We start from the raw sequence: 19,223 nt of genomic DNA, 5'->3' as shown, positions 1-19,223 counted from the left end.
TTGTTCATAGAAACCCACAGTTAAAATGAAAGTATTTTAACTGAAAAAGAGTAATACTCTTAATGGAAGCTCAACATCCATTAGCATGGAATGGATTAGCTCCCGACAGTAGACAGAAAGAATGGGACACAAAGCAGATGAGCTTTGATGAGGGAAGGTTAGGAAAAGCCTGGACTACAGAAGGTAACAGACCTGGTTAAAAATTTGAAATAAGTAGCCCTGGTCAGCAAAATGTAGCAAAGAACCAATGGAATCCTGGGAAACATGCAAGAGAAGCCTAATAGAAAAGGAAATGAAAGGAGGAGTGGGGGGATGCAAACAGAGTTAAAGACTGTCATCTCTGAGATAGCTTTTGCCTATGTCCAGTCCTACCACTCAGGCCCTAGAACCCAGTACACTGAGCCACTCCAAAGACAGAAAATTTGCCACCTCCCAGGAGAATCCACGAGTATCAACAAACATTCACTTAGAACAAACCAGTTTTCCATCTCCCAATAGCTACTATACTACTCTTGAGTCTGCAGGGTAACTCTGGAACAGAAATCCCACAAAACTGATATCAGTTTGAGCCTATATATACATATTTTTAACAGCAAATATTTTAGGTGAGTTATACGAGACCACCAAGTCAGATCATCCCTATATTTCACAAAATCTTATATTCATAGAAGGTAAAAACTGGAAGATATGTCAGAGATCAGTTTCTCCAAAATCCTTGTTATGCAGATGAGGAAACAGTCCCAGAAAAGTGAAAAAAAACTTAATCCAACCCATACAATTCTGAGAATTCATTCCCCCAAAGAAATGTGTTCTGCCTGCTACTCCTTAACAACTACCCAACTTCCAAGGCAGGTAGGCTTTCTATTTATAAGATCATATAATATATATTAAGAAGGGATAGTAGAAAGCATTTAGCCTAAACCCATCATTTTACATGGAAAGAAACTAAGACATAGGGAGAATAAGGCATTTGACCAATCACAAATAGGTTCTTTGTGACAGAGTCAGGGCTAGAATCCAGGTTCCCTGACTCAGTCTAGTGTTCTTCCTTTTGAACTATACTTCTTATTTCTATTTTGGTCAATTCAGTAGTTGAGGTAAAAAAGAAAAAGACTTGTTTGTCAATATACATGTGATAGAATGGTTTGCTTATCTGTGTACATGAGATAGAAAGGATTGCTTATCTGTGTACATGTTTCTTCCCAGAAAAAAATCTATGCTTCTTAAGGAAAAGGAATGTTTTCTTTTTCTTTCTTTCTTTTTTGGTATCCCCAGGACTTAGGACTGTGCCTGGTACATAGCAGGTATTGGTTCAATTGAGGAGTCAATCCTAGAGAGACTGATAGCCATGAAAAAAGAAAATATATCACAGAGGGAACCTTGGTTAATGATAGGTGAAGATGATGTAAAGGTATATAATAACAACAACAGAAACACTCACAATAATAATAATTGACATTCATGTAGCACGTACTATGTGCCAGGTATCAATGGTAAACACTTCACAAATACATCTCATTTGATTTGTCTAGGAAACTTTAAAACATCTAATTGAAAAATGTAGCATTCTGGTTAATGGGTCATAATGCTTTATTAACATTGTTTACCTGCAATGAGTCTACAAAATACATGCTAAAGAATGGTGTAACACAGAACAAAAGACAAAGTTGGAAGTGTTTTTAGAAAACAGATATGGTTTCCAATGATATAAACAAAATCATAGATTAATGCTCAAAGTATTAAAATAATTATACTTTTAAAAAATAGTCATTGGTACATAGGATATGCCACAGTACCAACAAATCATTATCAATTTAATAAATATAATTCTATAAAATAAAACAAATAAAGCCATAAATTTATTTCTGCTAAGAACAATCTAACAGTATCACAAAAATTAAAAGAATTTTGTTGTGATTTATTGTTGAAGTTCATGGCTCTGGAAGTAAAACTAAAGTAAACTTTAAAAACTGAGGCCCATAATTAAGATAGTTCTCAATTACTGGGGTTGCTTGATCAATTGTTAACAAATGGCAACATAGTTCCTGCATTGTGTCCATCAATACTTAGTCTGATATGTCATGGAAAGAGTTTTCCTTTTGTGGTTTTGGCAAAAATTCAAATGGACAACATTCTTTAAAATAGTCTATCTAGCCCAATTCAATTCTATTTATTTTGTTATGTATAGTTGTTTCATTTAGGTCCAACTCTTCATGACCTTATTTTGGGATTTTCTTAGCAACAGTACTGGAGTGGATTGCCTTTTCCTTCTCCAGCTCTTTTTACAGATGAGGAAACTGAGGCAAATAGGGTTAAGTAACTTGCTCAAAGTCACATAGCCATAAAGTGTCTGAGGCCATATTTGAACTCATGAAAATCAATCTTTTTGATTCCAATCCCAGAGCTCTATTTATCGTACCACATAGCTGCTTCTTTAATCACTTTACAAGCGTGTATTATGTCAGCCACTGCTGACTGCTAGGAGATGCAAAAAGAAAAGAAAAGAAAATGGAAGGCAGAAGGAAAGGCAGAGGGAAAGCAGAAGAAAAGGCAGAAGGGAAGGGAAGGAAGGCAGGAAGGCAGGAACACAGGTAGGCAGGAAGGAAGGAAGGAAGGAAGGAAGGAAGGAAGGAAGGAAGGAAGGAAGGAAGGAAGGAAGGAAGGATGGAAGGAAGGAAGGAAGGAAAGAAAGAAGGAAGAAAAGCAATAATACCCTCCACCCTCAAGAAGCTTATGTTCTAATGAGAATACACATTCACAAAGACACTGTATAAATATAATGGAGGTAAGAAAGCTCTATCATTTTAGGGGTTCAGAAAAGGCCTCTTACAAGAAGTATCAATTGAGCTGAGGGAGAGTAGTGGAATCAAGATGATGGAGAAGAGACAGCTTTGCCTGAACTCTTCCTGACTTCCCTCAGAATCAACATTAGATCAAACCTAGATTTTGTAGTGACAGAACCACAAATATTTGGAGTGTAACAAACTTCCAGTAGAAGATATCTTGGAAGAACTTCAGGAAAGGTCTATCTCAATTGGATGGGGGAAGAGGGGACACAGCCTGGTGCAGGTGTGGACCAAGGCAGATTGGCCAGTGCCTAGAACCTAGCAGGAGGCTCTTAGCAAAAATACATCATCATTGGCCACTCTGTACAGAAGGTCACTGGATTGGCAGACTAGCTGTGAGACTTCCAACACAACTATAGAAGAAAAATAGTGAGCCTGTGATAACAGAATAACAGGTGGGAATTGATTAGGCTCACATAGCACAGCAAGAAAGTCTGTAGCAATGACCCCAGTACAGGAAGCTTGAAACCCCAGTAGCCCTGTAAAAGAAGCTTGGGACAATTCCCACTGTGCTATCAGAGCAGAACTCAACCTTGAAAAATAAGCAAAAATGTAAAGAAGAGCTCTGACCATGGAGAGATACTATGGAGACAGAGAAGAACCGAATATAATCTCAGAAGAGGACACCAAAAACAAAATGCCTCCAGGAGAAGCCTCAAAGGGGTATGTGAATTCAAGCTTGAAAGGATTTCTTGGAAGAGTTCAAAAAGGATCTTAAAAGAGAATTAGAAGAAAAATTGAGAAAAGAAATGAGAATTTTTCAGGAGAGTTTGCAAAAGGAAAACAGAAATTGACTGAAGAAAACAACTCCTTAAAAATACATTTGGTGAAATGGAATAAAACTAACCTGAAGAAAAAATCTTCTTAAAATAAATTTGGTAATTTAGGGGAGGGCATGGGAGAAGGAGAGGGGAAATTGGACATAGGGTTTTGCAATGGATAATGTTGAAGAATTGTCCACACATGTTTTGAAAAATAAGAAGCTTTAATAAAAAGATATATAAATTGAATCTTAAAAAAATAGATTTGGCAAAATGGAGAAAAAAACAAGTCATTTCAAAAAAGAATTGGCTAAATGGGAAAAGAGAATTACTCCTTAAAAATAAAATTGGTAAAATGTGAAAAAAATAACAAAACAACTCCTTTAAAAGTACAATTAGCCAAATGCAAAAGGAGGTTTTAAAAGGTAACCTGAAAAAGGTAACTGAAAGGTAATTGACTAAAAATTAGAATTGGACAAATGGAAGTGAATGACTCAATGAGACATCAAGAATCAGTCAAACAAAATTTTTAAAATGAAAAAATATAGAAGAAGATGTAAAATAAAAACAACTGATCTGAAAAATAGATCCAGGAGAGACAATCTATGGGATTATCTGAAAGCTATTATGAAAAAAAGAGTCTAGACAATAGCTTTCAAGAAATCATCAAGGAAAACTGCTCCGATATCCTAGAACCAGATGGTAAAATAGTCATTGAAAGAATCTATCAATCACCTCCTGAAAGTGACCTCAAAATAAAAGCTCCAAGGAATATTGTAGCTAAATTCCAGAATTATCAGATTGATTGAACTAAGTCTTGAGAGGTTTTCTCAAGACAGAAGATAGGAAAAAGAGCATTTTAGACATGGATATCATCAACTATATAGGCAAGGAAAGAGGATATGATATCATACATATGGAAAATGGAAAGTAAAAAAAAATGGCTGGAATGTAGAGGGATGAAGGAAGGGGGCACAATTTATAATCAGCATGAAAAGATAGGAGGAAAATTGTGAGAAATTTTCAATCTTAAAGGGATGTTATTATCATAATAGGAGCATTAGGGAGCCACTAGAGTTTATTGAGCAAGGAAGTACATCACCCACATCTGTGCTTTCTAGATACCAACTTGGCATTTGTGCAGAAGATGGACTAGAGAATAGAGGCCAGATGCAAAGAAACCCCTTAAGAAATAATTACAATAGGGGAAACGTGATATGGGGCAGAACTAGAATTATATTGCTATGAGGGATAAAATCTGAGATGTTGTAGAACCAGGGGAAAAAAGCAAGTGTAACATGTATAACAAAAGAATATTAATATAAGATCCTGACCCATAGAATCCATATTTCTATGTTAGGATATGATGCAGCTGTAGCACGAAAAAAGAATTAACAATGAATATCATGCTTTTAATGTCTATACCATGGATTCTTAACCTTTTTGGTTTTATGGTCATTTTTGGAAAGGACTCATATGGTGAAACCTATGGAATCTTCAGAATAAGGTTTTTAAATACATAAAATAAAATATGTGGGATCACAAGGAAAATTAATTAAAACAAAATATAATCAACAACAACAACAACAAATTCATAGATGGCAGATTGAGCCCCTGTTCTATAGCATGATTTAATATCTTGAACCTTAAATTTGGAGGTCCTGGATTCAAATTCCAGACTATCTATTTGACCTTAGTAAACTAACTTTACTTAAAAGCCTGAATTTCCTCATTTGTATCATTTATTGCTGTCAGCATCAAATAACATAGTTAATGAAAAGTGTTTTGTAAAACCTTAAAGTGTTATATATGTGCCATTAGGATTATTGTTCCCAGAGGGCCAAATAATTTAACACACTATGGGTTATTTGTTCTTAAAACAACCCCATGAAGCAATAAAGCAGAAGACAGTATTAATCTTATTTTATAGTATGGAAAACAGTCTCAATCTGAAGAAATGCTGCTTCTTTGAGACCACATAATTAATCCTTAGAAAACTTGAGACTGGGATACAAGGTATCCTCATCTATTTGTTCTTTTTTTCAGCCCTTTCTGATTTCATTGAAGCTGGATTCAAGGACATCTACGTAGAAATAGGAAATATTCTCATAAAAATAGGCAACATTAGAATAGAAAGTCCAGTCAGGTCAGACACCCTGGATCTAAGTCCCAGTTCCAATAATCCTGTAGTTCTTTAATGTGTGAATTTGGATGAGGTGACTTATTTCTCTGAATATATTTCTTCATCTATAAAATAGGTATAACAACAGGTAGAACTCCTATTGTTGTTTAATAGTTTTCAATCCTGTCTGACTCTTTAGGATCCCATTTAGTATTTTCTTGGCAAAGATACTGGAGCGGATTGCCATTTCCTTTTCTGGTCATTTAGCAGATGAGAAAATTGAGGCAAACAGGATTAAGTGACTTGCCCAGGAAGACTTCAGACCCAGCACTCTACTGAGCCTGTTGCCTGATATTTCTTCTATACCTAGAGTATATAGAGACCTATACCTAGTTACTAAATATCTGTAGTAGGACTTTAACTCAAGTCTTCCTGACTCCAATAGGAGTGTTTTATCTCCTATTTTTCCTTTTTTTCTTCCTTCCTTCCTTTTCTTTCTTTTTTTTAATCAATTAGTAGTTTTGTTTGTTTGATTTAAGCAGAAATACTAGTCATTTGCCATTTCCTTTTCCAGCTCTGTTACAGACGAGGAAAGTCAGACAAACAGGTTTAAATGACTTTCCCAGATTCACATAACTCATAAGTATCTGAGATAAGATTTGAATTTGAGTAGATGAGGCTTTCTGCCACTGCACCACCTAATTGCCCCTGTATATTGCTACCAAAACTACAAATCAATCATCTTTTATTAAGCTCCTATTTTATGCCAGGCACTGTTTTAGATATTTTGTATTCATTTTTCTACTGACTCATTATATGGATGTTGTGAAGAAAGTGTTTTATAAACTGTAGGATATTTATATTAGTAGAAACTATGATTAGAAACAAGCATAAAAGAACAAAATCAAAGAACAATAAAATTTGGAGATCTTTTTGTGCACAGCATTTAAATGCAATTTTGAGTGCTTTGCCCTATTCTGACAAAAAATTTTAAGCCAACCCTGGGTCATGCGATCATCCTTCAGAATTGTTAAGATTATTGTACCTTCAGAAAGTGTTAGAAAAGTATGGCTGAGAACCTAAGGAAGCAAGAGAATATAGGTTCAGGACTCATCTCAGCTATTTACTATCTCTGTGAACGTAAACAAATCTCTTTAACTATGCACACATGTATGTATACATTTATGTATATAACCTGCATAAACACACTTATATGTATGCATATACAGAAATGTATATATATATATATGACTCAGTTTCCCTATTTATAAAATTTGGAGAATTATAGTATGGTACAATCAAAAGACTACAGTTTCTGGAATCAGAGGACCTAGTGATCCTGAATCTTATGTGAACTATCTCTGTGACCTTGGATAAGTCAGTTATGGTTCACATCAGTTTCCTAATCAGCAAAATGAAGGATCTGGACTAAATGCATTTTAAGGTTCCTTCCATATTTGAACCCATGATCCTATATTCCCTTGGGAATTGGATCAGGCTTTGTCTAGCCCAATGTATTTATTCATGGAAGAGAAAGCTAAGCTCCAGAAAAGTGACCTGCCTTATGTCAAGTCACATACCTATTGAGTAGCAGTCACAGTTTGAACTTAGGTGTACAACTGGTTTCAAAACCAGCATTCTTTATTTTGAGGAAATCTGTCAAATGAAAATTGTTAACTATTTTTAGTTAAGAAGCATACAATTGCTTTTCCCTGGTGAATAGCCATGAGCTTAAGAGTTTTAAAGGAAAGAAGGAAATAAGCATTAATTAAAGACTATGCTGAGCAACTTTTATCTCATTTAACCCTTACAACAACCCAGGAAGTAAGTTCCATTAATATCCCCATTTTTTTTTTTAATTTGAAGAAATTGAGGAAGAGTTTAAGTGACTTTTTTGAGGTTATACAGTGTCTAAGGAGGGATCTGAACTTAGTTCCTTCAGCACTCTATTCACTGCATCATTTAGCTGCATATAAAAATTACTGCGTGCCAATCAGTGTTGTTCACTAGGATTGCTGCCATATTGATAATCAGTAAAAGAAAAGTAAGGGGAAACAGAAAAGTAGAGGGATAATATAAGCAGCCTTAGATACAGTTTTTAGAAATATGATGATGGGAGCTGAACCCAGGGATTGTAAAATCAAAGAATATGAAGAGTTAAAAAGCCTGAAAAATTAGTGGGTAAACAATTCAGTGAAGAAAAGAAAACAGTTCTAAAAAAAGTAGAGGATAGAACTAAGGGGAAAGGGAAAAAAAAGACAAAAACAGAATACAAATGGTAGAAAGGAAGAATATAGAAAAATATGAAAATATTAAGACAGAGGAAAAAAATGTGCTTAATCTGACAGAAGAAACAAATTCTGAAAAAAAGAAAAAAGACTACTCCTAGGACATATTCTCTCATGAAAGGAAAGTGCAATCAGGTAACAAATATGAGTTCTACTTAAACATGAAGGTTTCCTACAGCCAGGCTTACAAAAAAAGCAACTATTCAGCTTTTTCGAGGTTATTTTTTTTTTTCTTATTCCTATTCCCATTACCAAGCACAGCTGCTGAACATTAGAAATCGACAGCATGAAAACAGGCCAGAAGCTAATAAAAAAGTAAATCAAAGCTGGCCCTCTACTGGTAGATCTTTTGTATTACAGCACCGAAAACGGGAAACTTGAGAAGTTTTATGACAACTTTGCTCTCCAAGTAAAATACACAGTTTCTCATACCCAGCCCTGAAGTCTTTCCAGCTAGTGCCTGAAAAGGGTTAAATGACAGAGCAGTGGGGTTCTCAGTCAGATTCTCCCTGATGCACATAGATTGCTTGCATTTTCTAATCGGATCCTCTCTGCTTCTACATCCCCTGTAACTTTGTCTCCCAGTCAGTGAATGTGTCCGAGGCATATCTTTGGGATGAACTAAATAAGATGATTACTTCATATGTCATTAAATGCCTGGGAAAGACGGAAATATCCACTACCATCAAAAAGTTCAGAAGACATCTGCCTCGATGACTCTCTTGGAATCTGGGTCCCTGAGCATAAAGACAGAAAGCTGTGTCACTGATCCCCAGTATGTCAAGAAATCGCTGGTCATCAGGAAAACAACTCATGGTAAGGCATGGGATAGAATAGGCAGTATCCCAGGACCATTTTACTTCACACCTCAATTGTCACTTGAATGTGAGAGAATGATACAAGTTCAAATATTCAAATAAAAATTGGGTGGGAAATCCCATTTTCTCTTCAAAAAATGCCAGGTTGTTCCACCCCTAGATCCGACACAGGATGCATTATTTTCATCATAACCACCAGTCACTACTGAGCCAAACAAGTCCCTCTGTGTACACTGAGGTACAGTTAAGCTGGGACAACCCTGAATCTGTCTCTTAGGACCACAACTGCCTCATTAAAGGGATAAAAGATGATATCTGCTGAGCTAGTGGAAAGAGGTGGCTGCATTTTTATTAAAGTCTCAGCTGCAGCCAACCGAGTCCCCAAAGGTCCATATTCCAGGCATCTCTCTCATTCTCTCTGTATGGAACGGCTTAGTTGTTTTTTTGTAACTCATTAAGGGAAAACAAAAAGCTTTCTTGGTGTACTTTTCAGAACAGGAGCAGTCTCTCTGCATGGAGGCTGCATGTTGTCTCTCCCTTGCCTGTGTCCTACATATTAAGCCTGGCCCAAGAAATTATAATAGCCACCCCATGAGCACATGATTGACTTAATACTAACAGCTTTGGTAAAAGACTCTTAAAGGGCCAGGCTAGAAAATAACTGGAAGCCACCTTGCCCACCCTTTTTAACCACACCCAAACACACACACATACTCTGGCCTATGAAAAAGGGACCTGAGCATCCACAGGACCACCTCATGTTGGGTCTATTCCCAGAATCCAAATTCCTCTGACCACATGGCACCTGGTTCCTATTTTTCAATACTGGATCAGGAAAAAAAAGGCCTGACAGCTTCAGTTCTTAGCCACTGAAGGTCCCAGACTGAGAGATTCTCCCACTGAAATAAGGGGAAGGAGGCAGAGTTGGGTTCCCCCATAGAGCCCCGGATCACAAAGATGTGGATGTCCAGGTAGAGCTATAAACCTGCCACACAGATTGGATTTAAGCCTCCTGGCCACGGAGTGTCATGACTCTTGGCCTGCACAATACCTCTGGCAGTGCCCTGGTCCCACGGGCAGAGTCTCTTCTCCGCCTCCATGGACCCCCACCAAGTCATCCTTACAGTTCAGGAGACCCACTTTCCCCCAGCACAAAGAAGCGAAGAGCTGCTCCCTACCTGAGAGTGGCGCTCTCCCCTTGCCTGACCGTCACGTTGTCCATAGCTTTGGGAAAGGTGGCATCTCCGCTGCGCACTGGCACTCCTGTGGGCAGAAGGAACAGCAGCCTAAGGGACAGGACCACGAGGAACCTCCAGGGCAGCAGCAAGTACCCACCGACCCCCATCCTCGACAGCCACAACTTCCCTGAACTGGAGCAGCGGCACCGCAGGCGCCCCCCAGCCGGGCACAGGAAGCGGGCGGGGGGAGAGGAAGGGGACGGAGCGATCCAGGAGCAAAAAGGGGGGAGGGTTGGGGGCGGGAGAGAGAGAGAGCCCGGGCTCCTCCAAGTCTAATGATCCTCCCCCAAAATCCAGCCTCAGCTTTCCACCATCGGAGAAACGAATTCCCCCAACAGCATCCAAAGTGCGCGCTCCCCCCACGTTCCTTGGGTGAGGAAGGAGGCAGACCAAAAGGGAGAAGAAGAAGGAAGGTGCAGGGATGAAGGTCACAGATCTTTCTTTCTCTCCCTCTCTCTTCAAGATGCTACTTTAAGATTCAGTTGGGCACGCGCTGCAGAGGTCTGGCATCAAAAGTTTATAACCCAAAAAAGTGCCTCCGACATGAAGGAGAGATCATTTAAAAAGCTGCTTTTTTGAAAGAGGAGAAAAGAGTTTTATTAGCTCAGACATATGTAAATTACGTACATATATATATATATATATATATATATATATATATATATATGTGCGTGTATATATATATATATGTTTGTATTTATATATATTTAAAAAAAAAAAACACCAATTCACACTCAGATTCTTTGACATAGGATAGATTAAAAAAAAAAAAAAAAAAAGTTCCCAGCAAGGATTTGCAATTGGTTCCTAAGGTTGACCCCGATCCTGTAAATTTCCTCAAACCAAATCCAGCCCCTGGATCCAGTCCAGTCACCCAGCTCAGCGAACGATGTTAATTCCGAACCCTGGGAGCAAAAAGAAGCCTTCCAGCAGAGAAGAGAGGGGGAAGCGTTGGAGGAGAAGCCCGGGTGTGGGAGCTGCGGGAACCCCGACTCCTTCCCCCGGCTTAGAAAGAGGAAGCCACTGGCCAAGGATGTGAGCGCTTCGCCGAAGCCACACCAAACTCAGCTGCTTCCCCTAGTTTCAGCATCTCCTTCCTCCCAGGAACATCTCCGACTCGCACAGGCACCGACTTCCCAGGTTGTCATGGTAGCAACTCCATCACTGACCAACACTTTCACTCCCATACAGACACACTGAGAGGCGCAGACTTAGCACATTAATCTCAGGAAAGGCTTGTGAGCAGCAGAGAGCTCTCACTTTAACCCTTGCACTGCTGGGTCTGGGAACTGGTGAGCATGCAGCCTAGGGAATCGGGAACAGTTTTATAAAATCCATGCAGAGACATGGAAGAGAGGGAAGAGGGCGGCAGCTTAGTCTATCTCTATTTTTCCTTTAACCCCTTCAGTTCCAACAAAGGAACAAGTAGCTAGCAAAGAAAAAAAAAATGTGACCCTCTCTGAGGCATTTCCCTCACTAGAAAGAAGCAGGGTGGTAAAAGGTGGAGGAGGGAGAAAGCTTGAGGAAAAACTCTGGAAAAATTGAGCTTACTGATTCCCTTCTTGTGTATTCCTAAGCAAGATATGCATCCCTTTGCCCATTCAAAGGGGCTTCCTATAAAAGGGCAGGCAAGGGAACCCAACCTGAGTTTGTTTCCGTATATAACTGTTATCTCTTTACTTTCTTTATCTGCAAATGCAATGTCATTTTCCCTAAGCCAAAAGAGACCAAGTTTTCAGTGCTAGTACTCTTTTGTCCAAAGAAACATTTCCTACATATGCATTAAATAAGCAAAAAGTGACAGTGACTTAACCTAGTTTTAAAGACAGAAGTTGTTTTTATTCTTTTTCCCTCTATCCCAAGCACATCATCTCAACTATCACTTTTTAACAGTCTAAAAATTATGCATCATTCTCACCCACACTTCCCAAATGGTCTTCTGTTGATGGAAAAGTTTTGGGTGTGGTGTACCCCTTCTTTCATTTTTGTAACTATGGGAAAAAAAGGAATATTGAATTTTCTATCATATTTAGGACACTTGGGTTCTAGTTCCAATTCTACCATTAACTAATAATAGTAGCAACCAAAGTAAAGCTACTTTTATGTAGGAATTGACATTATCTCATTTGATTCTTACAATAATACCAAGAGTTGCCATTTGAAAAGCAATAGGATAAAGTTAGAAAAGCAATGAAGTTGGCTTCAGGGTCATTTGGATTCAAATCCTGGCTCTCCCACTTATCAGTTGAACTATTTTAAAGTCACTTCTACTCCAAGCCTCAATTTCCCTATCTGTGAATTAATGGTCATACTAATATTTGTACTAGATTTTTTTTCACAGGGTTGTTATGAGGAAAGAACTTTGTAAACATATAAATATGATATTAACTCTATTATCCCATTTTCAATGTAAAAACAATAGTGTTTGGAGAATGTGAATGACAAAACTATAGTCATATAAATGATCAATATCCTCTACTACAACTTCTGTTGTTGATTATTATTATAATCATATATTAATAACTTTTAACTTTGCAAAACATTATGTACATTAATTTATTTGACCTTCATAACAACTATTAAGTGAGGTATCAAAGGTACTATAGTTTTCATTTGGGAAAAGTGAGGATCAGAAATGCTAGATAATTTGTCCATGATCACAAAATTATTTGGCAAACGTTAGAAATGAGATTTGAATCTCCACCTTCCTGACCCTATGTCCAGCCCTCTCTTCACACTGATTGTTGGCCTGTGATTATCAGGCATAGAGGTGCGCTTTTAAAAATATTGAATCAATGATGGTTTAGGCTTGATTGACATTGTATATAAAATATTGAGAATGTACAAGCTACAGAACAAGATAAGGTAATGGAAGATATCCTATAGATAAGAGTATATGGAAGGTCTGAAGGGAAACAAAGCACAGGGAACATGATTCTCTCTAACTTATAAGAGTGCTGCAAACATCCAAAAAAGGATGCATCAGCTGATTAGAGTGAGACCAATTTAGGAAAAGCATGAGATTGCAGAGAAGTGGAAAGTGGAAAGGAAACTGGGTTTGGAGTCAGAGGGTCTAGTATATGGATCCTTACTTTGCCACTTACTACCAGGTGTGACTTTGGTCAAGTCAAAACTTCTACTTGCCCCATATTTTTAAAAAATGAATGGGTTCAACTGAATTAGGATGCTTAGCCTAGAGTCCTAGGACCTTTTAAAAATATTTTGAAAAAAAAGCACATCTTTATTTCAATATAATTTCTTTCATTTATAATACATGTATTTTATCTTATACATTTCAAAACATTATTCTGAGAAGAGGTCCAGGGGGAAAAACTTGGAAAAAGATATGCTAGGCCAAAATCCAGGGAACTAAAAGTTAAAAATTTGGGTAACTTCAGAAAGAACAATTTCAACTTGATACTAAGAAACTATATATGGACCCCAGAAAGGAGCACAAAATTTTACTGCAAGGAAAGAAAAGGTGAATTTAATGCTAATAATAAATGGTATGTATGTAGTATCTTAATACATTGTCTAATTTGATCCATGAAGATGATGTGGATATTATTATCATTAATTTAAAATTGAGGTAACTGAAGCTGAAAGAAGTTTCATGACTTAAGTTCATAAATCTAGAATGGGAAGGAACCCCAAAGGCTATTTAATACAATCCTCTTATTGTATAGATATGGAAGGTGAGGCACATAAGAAGTGGCTTTTGAACTCAAGAGCTCTATTTCCATATACAAAGTTTTTTTCTTCTGTACAAGGCTTTCTGTGGATTATCTAGAATCATATAACTGAAACTTAGATCTTCTTGTTTGAAAGTCCTTGTTCTGTATTCACTATACTACATTATCCTTAATTCATTTAAACCCAAAGAGATCAAGCTATTTGGCCAAAAGAAGTTAGATAAAGTGAAAAGAATGACATGATTCTGTTTTCACCCCCAATTCTATTTAACTTTTCCTTAGATAATCAGCTGAAGAAATATGCTCTATTCTAAAGTGGGAGAGTGAGGTAAAGAAAGGGGAAAAGTTAAGATCCTAGAATTATAGCCTAAGGAATAAAAACTCATGAAGCTTGCAATAGAAAGTTACTGAACTGGTAGGAAAAGATAAACATTCTTTGGTTTGAAGATGTCCTAGTTTGTTTCTTTATAACTTCTAAATTGTGAACAACCTCAGAGTGTAGCCTCTCAGTAAAAGGGCCCTAAGAAATTCCCTATTGAGTATATAAGATGTTCAGAGAAAGAAATTAGAATTTTAGGTCTGGAAGAGACACATGGAATCGATTATAGGATCATAGAATTGGGAGAGTCTTTAGAAATTGTCTAATTCTCTTATTTGATAGAGGAAGGAAACCAAGATCCAAAGAGCTTGTGTGATTTTTTCCCAAGGTAACACAGCTAGTTGTGGAAAAAGTAGGACCAAGTTGTCTCCATCTTTATTCCTATTCTCTTCTCTTTTTTCTAAACCCATGCTAAACTCTCTTGGTTTTTAGGGAGCTGGTGGGAGATTCAAGGGTCATCAATAAGACTAGGTCAATGCTTATTACATAGAAACAACACTTCATAGATGAGAGAAAAAGAGAGTAAGAGAGTTACAGGATAGAGACACGAGATAGAGTCAAAGAGAAACAGAGTAAGGGACTCAGACACATACTCAGAGACCGTGAAAAAGAGACAGAAGAGACACAAAGAGACAGAAAAGAGAAAAGCAGAGACACAGAGAAAAGAGATAGAGACAGAGAAACACAGAAAGGCAGAGAGACAGACAGAGCACACATTGGATTTGGAGTCAAAATTCCTGGGTTTGAATCTTGTCTTTTGCCTATTATGTTTGGTCGCTGTCGAGTTGTTTCAATCATATCCTACTCTTTATGATCCCATTTGTGGTTTTCTTGGCAAAGATACTGGAATGATTTGCCATTTCCTTCTTCAGTTCATTTTACAGATGAGGAAACTGAGGCAAATTGACTTTTCCAGGATCACACAGCTTGTACATGCCTGAGACAGCATTTGAACTCAAGAAGATGAGTGTTCCTGAAAGAAGTATACCACTCTATCCACTGTGCCACCTAAATGCCCTTACTTATGTGTAATCTTGAGCAAATCACTTTTTCTCTCTGGTCAAATGAAGAAGTTGAACTTAATGAGTACAGAAGTTAAAAATCACTTTTGAATCTAAATCCTTTAGTTTTGTGTCTCTCTTATGTATCTAAACAGACAATTGAAATATGACCTTTCATTTTGTCTTAGTAGTTCAAAAGTTCTTGAGCTCCTGTTCTTCTTTCTTGCCCTAAAACACTTTATATTGACCAATCAGCATTTATTCAGCACTTATTGTATGTCAGGCACTAGGCTAGATGCTAGGGATTTAAAAACAAAAAGAAAATAGCCCTTGTTCACAAAAAGCCAACTTTGTATCAGTAGAAACAATACTTACATCTAAATATATACAATATACACAAGAACATACAAGATAATTTGGGTTTCTACTCTATATTCAGGGAATGGATTAGAGAAAAAAAGTATTGTTAAATATCCCATTAAACGAAGAGATTGTTGTGCTTTCAACAGGAAGGAAAGATTGCCAATATTCCTAAACTTGTTGTTCTCAAGGATTAATAAGCTAAGTTTCATTGATAAAATATATAAAGTAATATGGCTTATGGAAAAGAGTTTAGGAATGCAACTCATTCCTTCAGCTTCAGGGAAGAGAATGGTGACATTCAAGGCTCTGTTCTGGGAAGTTGTTATGAGAAATCGGACAATATTCACAAAGCAAAGCAGAAAACCATGGAATCCTCCTTCTTCTATCCCAATCTATCCTCCTGCCCCCCCCCAAAAAAAACAGAGACCTAATAAAACTGGCATTTGTCTCCTATAAAGACTGAATCTATAAGGATGATAATTTGCTTTCTGGGTCCAACAGGAACATCTGTATTTATCTAATGGGATTTGTAGTTACTGCTGCAGAGACAATGTCAAAAGTGTGTGCCATACATAAAGAGGGGAAACTTCCAGCATGCTTTTATCTAAGGCTGGGTTGTACCAAGCTGTTCTTGAATGTGCATCAAGAGGGAAAAAAATGTATGGAGCACGCATGCTATGCATATTTATGTTATAAAAACCTGTCGAACTCAGTATTTACTCAGTGGAGTGGAACAGTTGAAAAGGAGCTGTGGCAGCCTACCCTGCAGAAGTTGGTTCACCCAGGGGCCTTCAACATGCTAAGGTGCAATAACTAAGCAGTGTGTTGTTTCACTCAAATGTGGTGCTAGTTTGCAGGAAGGTGTGATTGGACTTCACCTTCAGCTTTCAAGTTCAAAGGAGGTTTGAGGGATAATAAAACAGGATTAAGAAAATAAAATCCAAAACCTTAGGTGAGATACAGCTCACTTCACTGAGAAAACTCAAAGCAGTTGATCCATATCACCTATTTCACCATAATCCCAAGAGATGAGTCAGTAGCTGGAATTTTCATCCCCTTTTTCACATAAAGGAAACATAAGGAGAAGGGAGGTTAGATGGATGATATATAGAAAATTTCCACTCTGGATCTAGCTTTGTTAAATATTCATCATATTATTCCATTGTACTTTTTTATAAATCTCATTAAATATCTAAGATGTGAGAAGTAATGCACTTTGAGAGGTGTTGAAGATCCGATGATGTTATGAATTATAGTCCCTGCCCTCATGGAACTTTCAATTTAAAAAGAAGAAAAGCCATACAAAAAATAGACTATTCTGATGAAAGAATAGAAGCATCAAAAAGAGAACAATATGAGATATTTGAAGAGTCAGGGATTAACAGCAGCATTAACAATAATAGTAAGTAAATTTAAATCCCCCTTTATAGTGACACACAGAATTAGGACAGACTAATATATAGAATGCAAGGCTTGGGATCAAGAAGACCTAGGCTTTGATAATAGCTGTGAGATGTAAACAAATCACAGCCTCTTTAGGTTATGCACTCACTGGGTTAAGAAGTGCTTTTGTCAGAATGAGTCTTCCTACACTGACAGTTCCCCATTGTGATGGAATCACAGATCCTTCAAATATATATTCATAGTCACCCGCTCTTTGCACCTATTCTCATATTCAATCCTCTTATAAAGGTAAATAATGCAAGTCCTCCATTCTTCAAAGGAATAAAATAAAACTTATAAAAGTTCAGTAACGTTCCCAAGAGCAGACAGCTAGTAAGTTGGAAAACTGGGACTCAAGCCAAGACCTTCTCCTTCCAAGTCTCGTAATGTTGATGACACAACTCATTTTCTAAGTGAGGATCTTCTTCCTTTACTCATCCCTCTCAATAACTATTACAATCCAATTATTGCTTCTATATAGTCCTCTCAAAGTGCTCATGTGACATTTTGTTTCTTAGGGTTGTCAGGAATGAAAATGGGTATTTTTCAATAAGTCAAATTAACAGAAAGGATTCATTATTTGCACTGGCAATCAGCTTTTATGTGACATGAATATAAAAAAATGCACTTTTCCCCAACCAACAGATTGAGATAAATGGCAAATTTTTGAGTGTTACCTGGTATATATCCTCATCTTCTTCCTCTCCTCTATCCTTTATAGTTTGCTACCATTCTCAGCAGGGACCTAAGCATTATTATAGCAAGGAGGCATTAATCCTAATCGGAAGTTAAAATGCCAGTCCTTACCTACCTAATATCACCTCTCTCTTTATGAATGATTTCAAAAATTCCAAAATTTGTAAAGAAGTTTCATGGGATCATGGGACATACAACAAAGAATTCCATGGATGAGAAATGATGCCCTTCATCTAGGAAATTCAAAGTATTTGTGCCTCTGTGTGTGTGTTTATGTGTATATTTAAGTTGGATGGTGGAGACAAATAGAAATTGTACAGATAACTAGAAATTGTACATAAAGAAACATCAAGTCCTTCCTGGTTATGGAGATTCCAAATTCTCTACTAAAATTATTATTATTAGAAATAATAATTATAAGTGAAAAACTTAACTAGTACTTACTATGTATCATGTATTTTGCTAAATGCATTATACTCATTTTCTTCTTTGATACTCACAATAATCTTGGGAGGCAGATACTATTATTATCCCTATTTCCCAGATGAGGATACAGATCAGATTGCATTTGGGTGTTGAGAAGGTAGGGAGGAAAAGAGGAGAGATACAATAGGATTTGTAATAACACAGTATTGGGGTAGAAGAATTAACACTTTTACAATAAAACCCAGAGCAACAATTTGCCCTGTTCCTCCCTCACCTAATAACTTACAATTGTTCCCTCACGAGAAATGATGGATTACAGAGATCATGTGAGGTTCCATAGTGACACATCAGCCAATAATAATACTTTAGCTATAGTGTACCCAAGGAAGAAATGGAGTTTGGGAGTGTGGTGGGTATGGGATTGAAAATTACCAATGACCTAAAAACTAAATTTATAATGATAATGGGTAACTCAGCTTTTACCAATGACCTAAAAACTGAGTTTATATTGAGAATGGGTAACTCAGCTTTAGTCAGAAGGAATAAAACAGACAGCCTAGCACGGATCACCAAAGGCCAAGAGTAAGAGATTCACACTCATCCAGCTTTTATTTTGCTTCCCTTACTCAGATGACTATTAACTGCCATTTCCCTATTTCCCAGGGAAGCTGATTGAAAGAGAGAACAATTCAGAACTTTTTGAGATTAAAAAAACACAGATTGCAGTCGTGAAAGACAGAAACCAGAGGTAGAACTGGAAATCTCTCTGTGTAAGTTTGTCTGTCTCTGTCCCTGACTCTCTCTTTTCTCTCTCTCCTCTCCCCTCCAGTCTCTTCTTCCATCTTCTCTCTCTCTCTCTCTCTCTCTCTCTCTCTCTCTCTCTCTCTCTCTCTCTCTCTCCTTCTTCCTCTTTCTCCCTGTTGTTCTCTCTCCCTTTTCCTCTCTTTCCTGCTTTCTCTCTCTCCAAATTATGACAAGTAACCCACAACTTCTTAAAGAAGAACCTTCTCACTCTGTTCTCATTTAGTGAAAGTTTGAATATGCTTGAGCAGAGCCATTTATCTCACTACTAATTTTCCATTAACTCAAAATGATATCTTTTCTTGCTTTGCAGACAAATTCTTCCTTCTTATCCAGATTATTTAATGTT

At 37.2% G+C, this 19,223-nt stretch overlaps 1 protein-coding gene across 3 annotated transcripts in view; it reads right to left on the bottom strand.

Moving 5' to 3' along the window:
• Positions 1-19,223, bottom strand: part of OPCML (opioid binding protein/cell adhesion molecule like) — a 1,459,533-nt gene that overhangs the window by 708,640 nt on the left and 731,670 nt on the right. The window contains exon 2 of one of the 3 annotated variants that reach the window (XM_031963694.1): positions 10,014-10,098. In XM_031963694.1, coding sequence (XP_031819554.1) covers positions 10,014-10,098 — 85 coding nt within the window. Of the gene's footprint in view, positions 1-10,013; positions 10,701-19,223 lie in introns of those variants that run through there. The other 2 variants (XM_023499560.2, XM_003764418.3) reach the window with 2 other exon arrangements.

The sequence above is a fragment of the Sarcophilus harrisii genome, chromosome 3 (assembly GCF_902635505.1).
Source record: "Sarcophilus harrisii chromosome 3, mSarHar1.11, whole genome shotgun sequence".
NCBI lineage: Eukaryota > Metazoa > Chordata > Mammalia > Dasyuromorphia > Dasyuridae > Sarcophilus > Sarcophilus harrisii.
The sequence above is the reverse complement of the archived record's forward strand: the minus strand, read 5'-3'. Positions and strand labels throughout refer to the sequence as shown.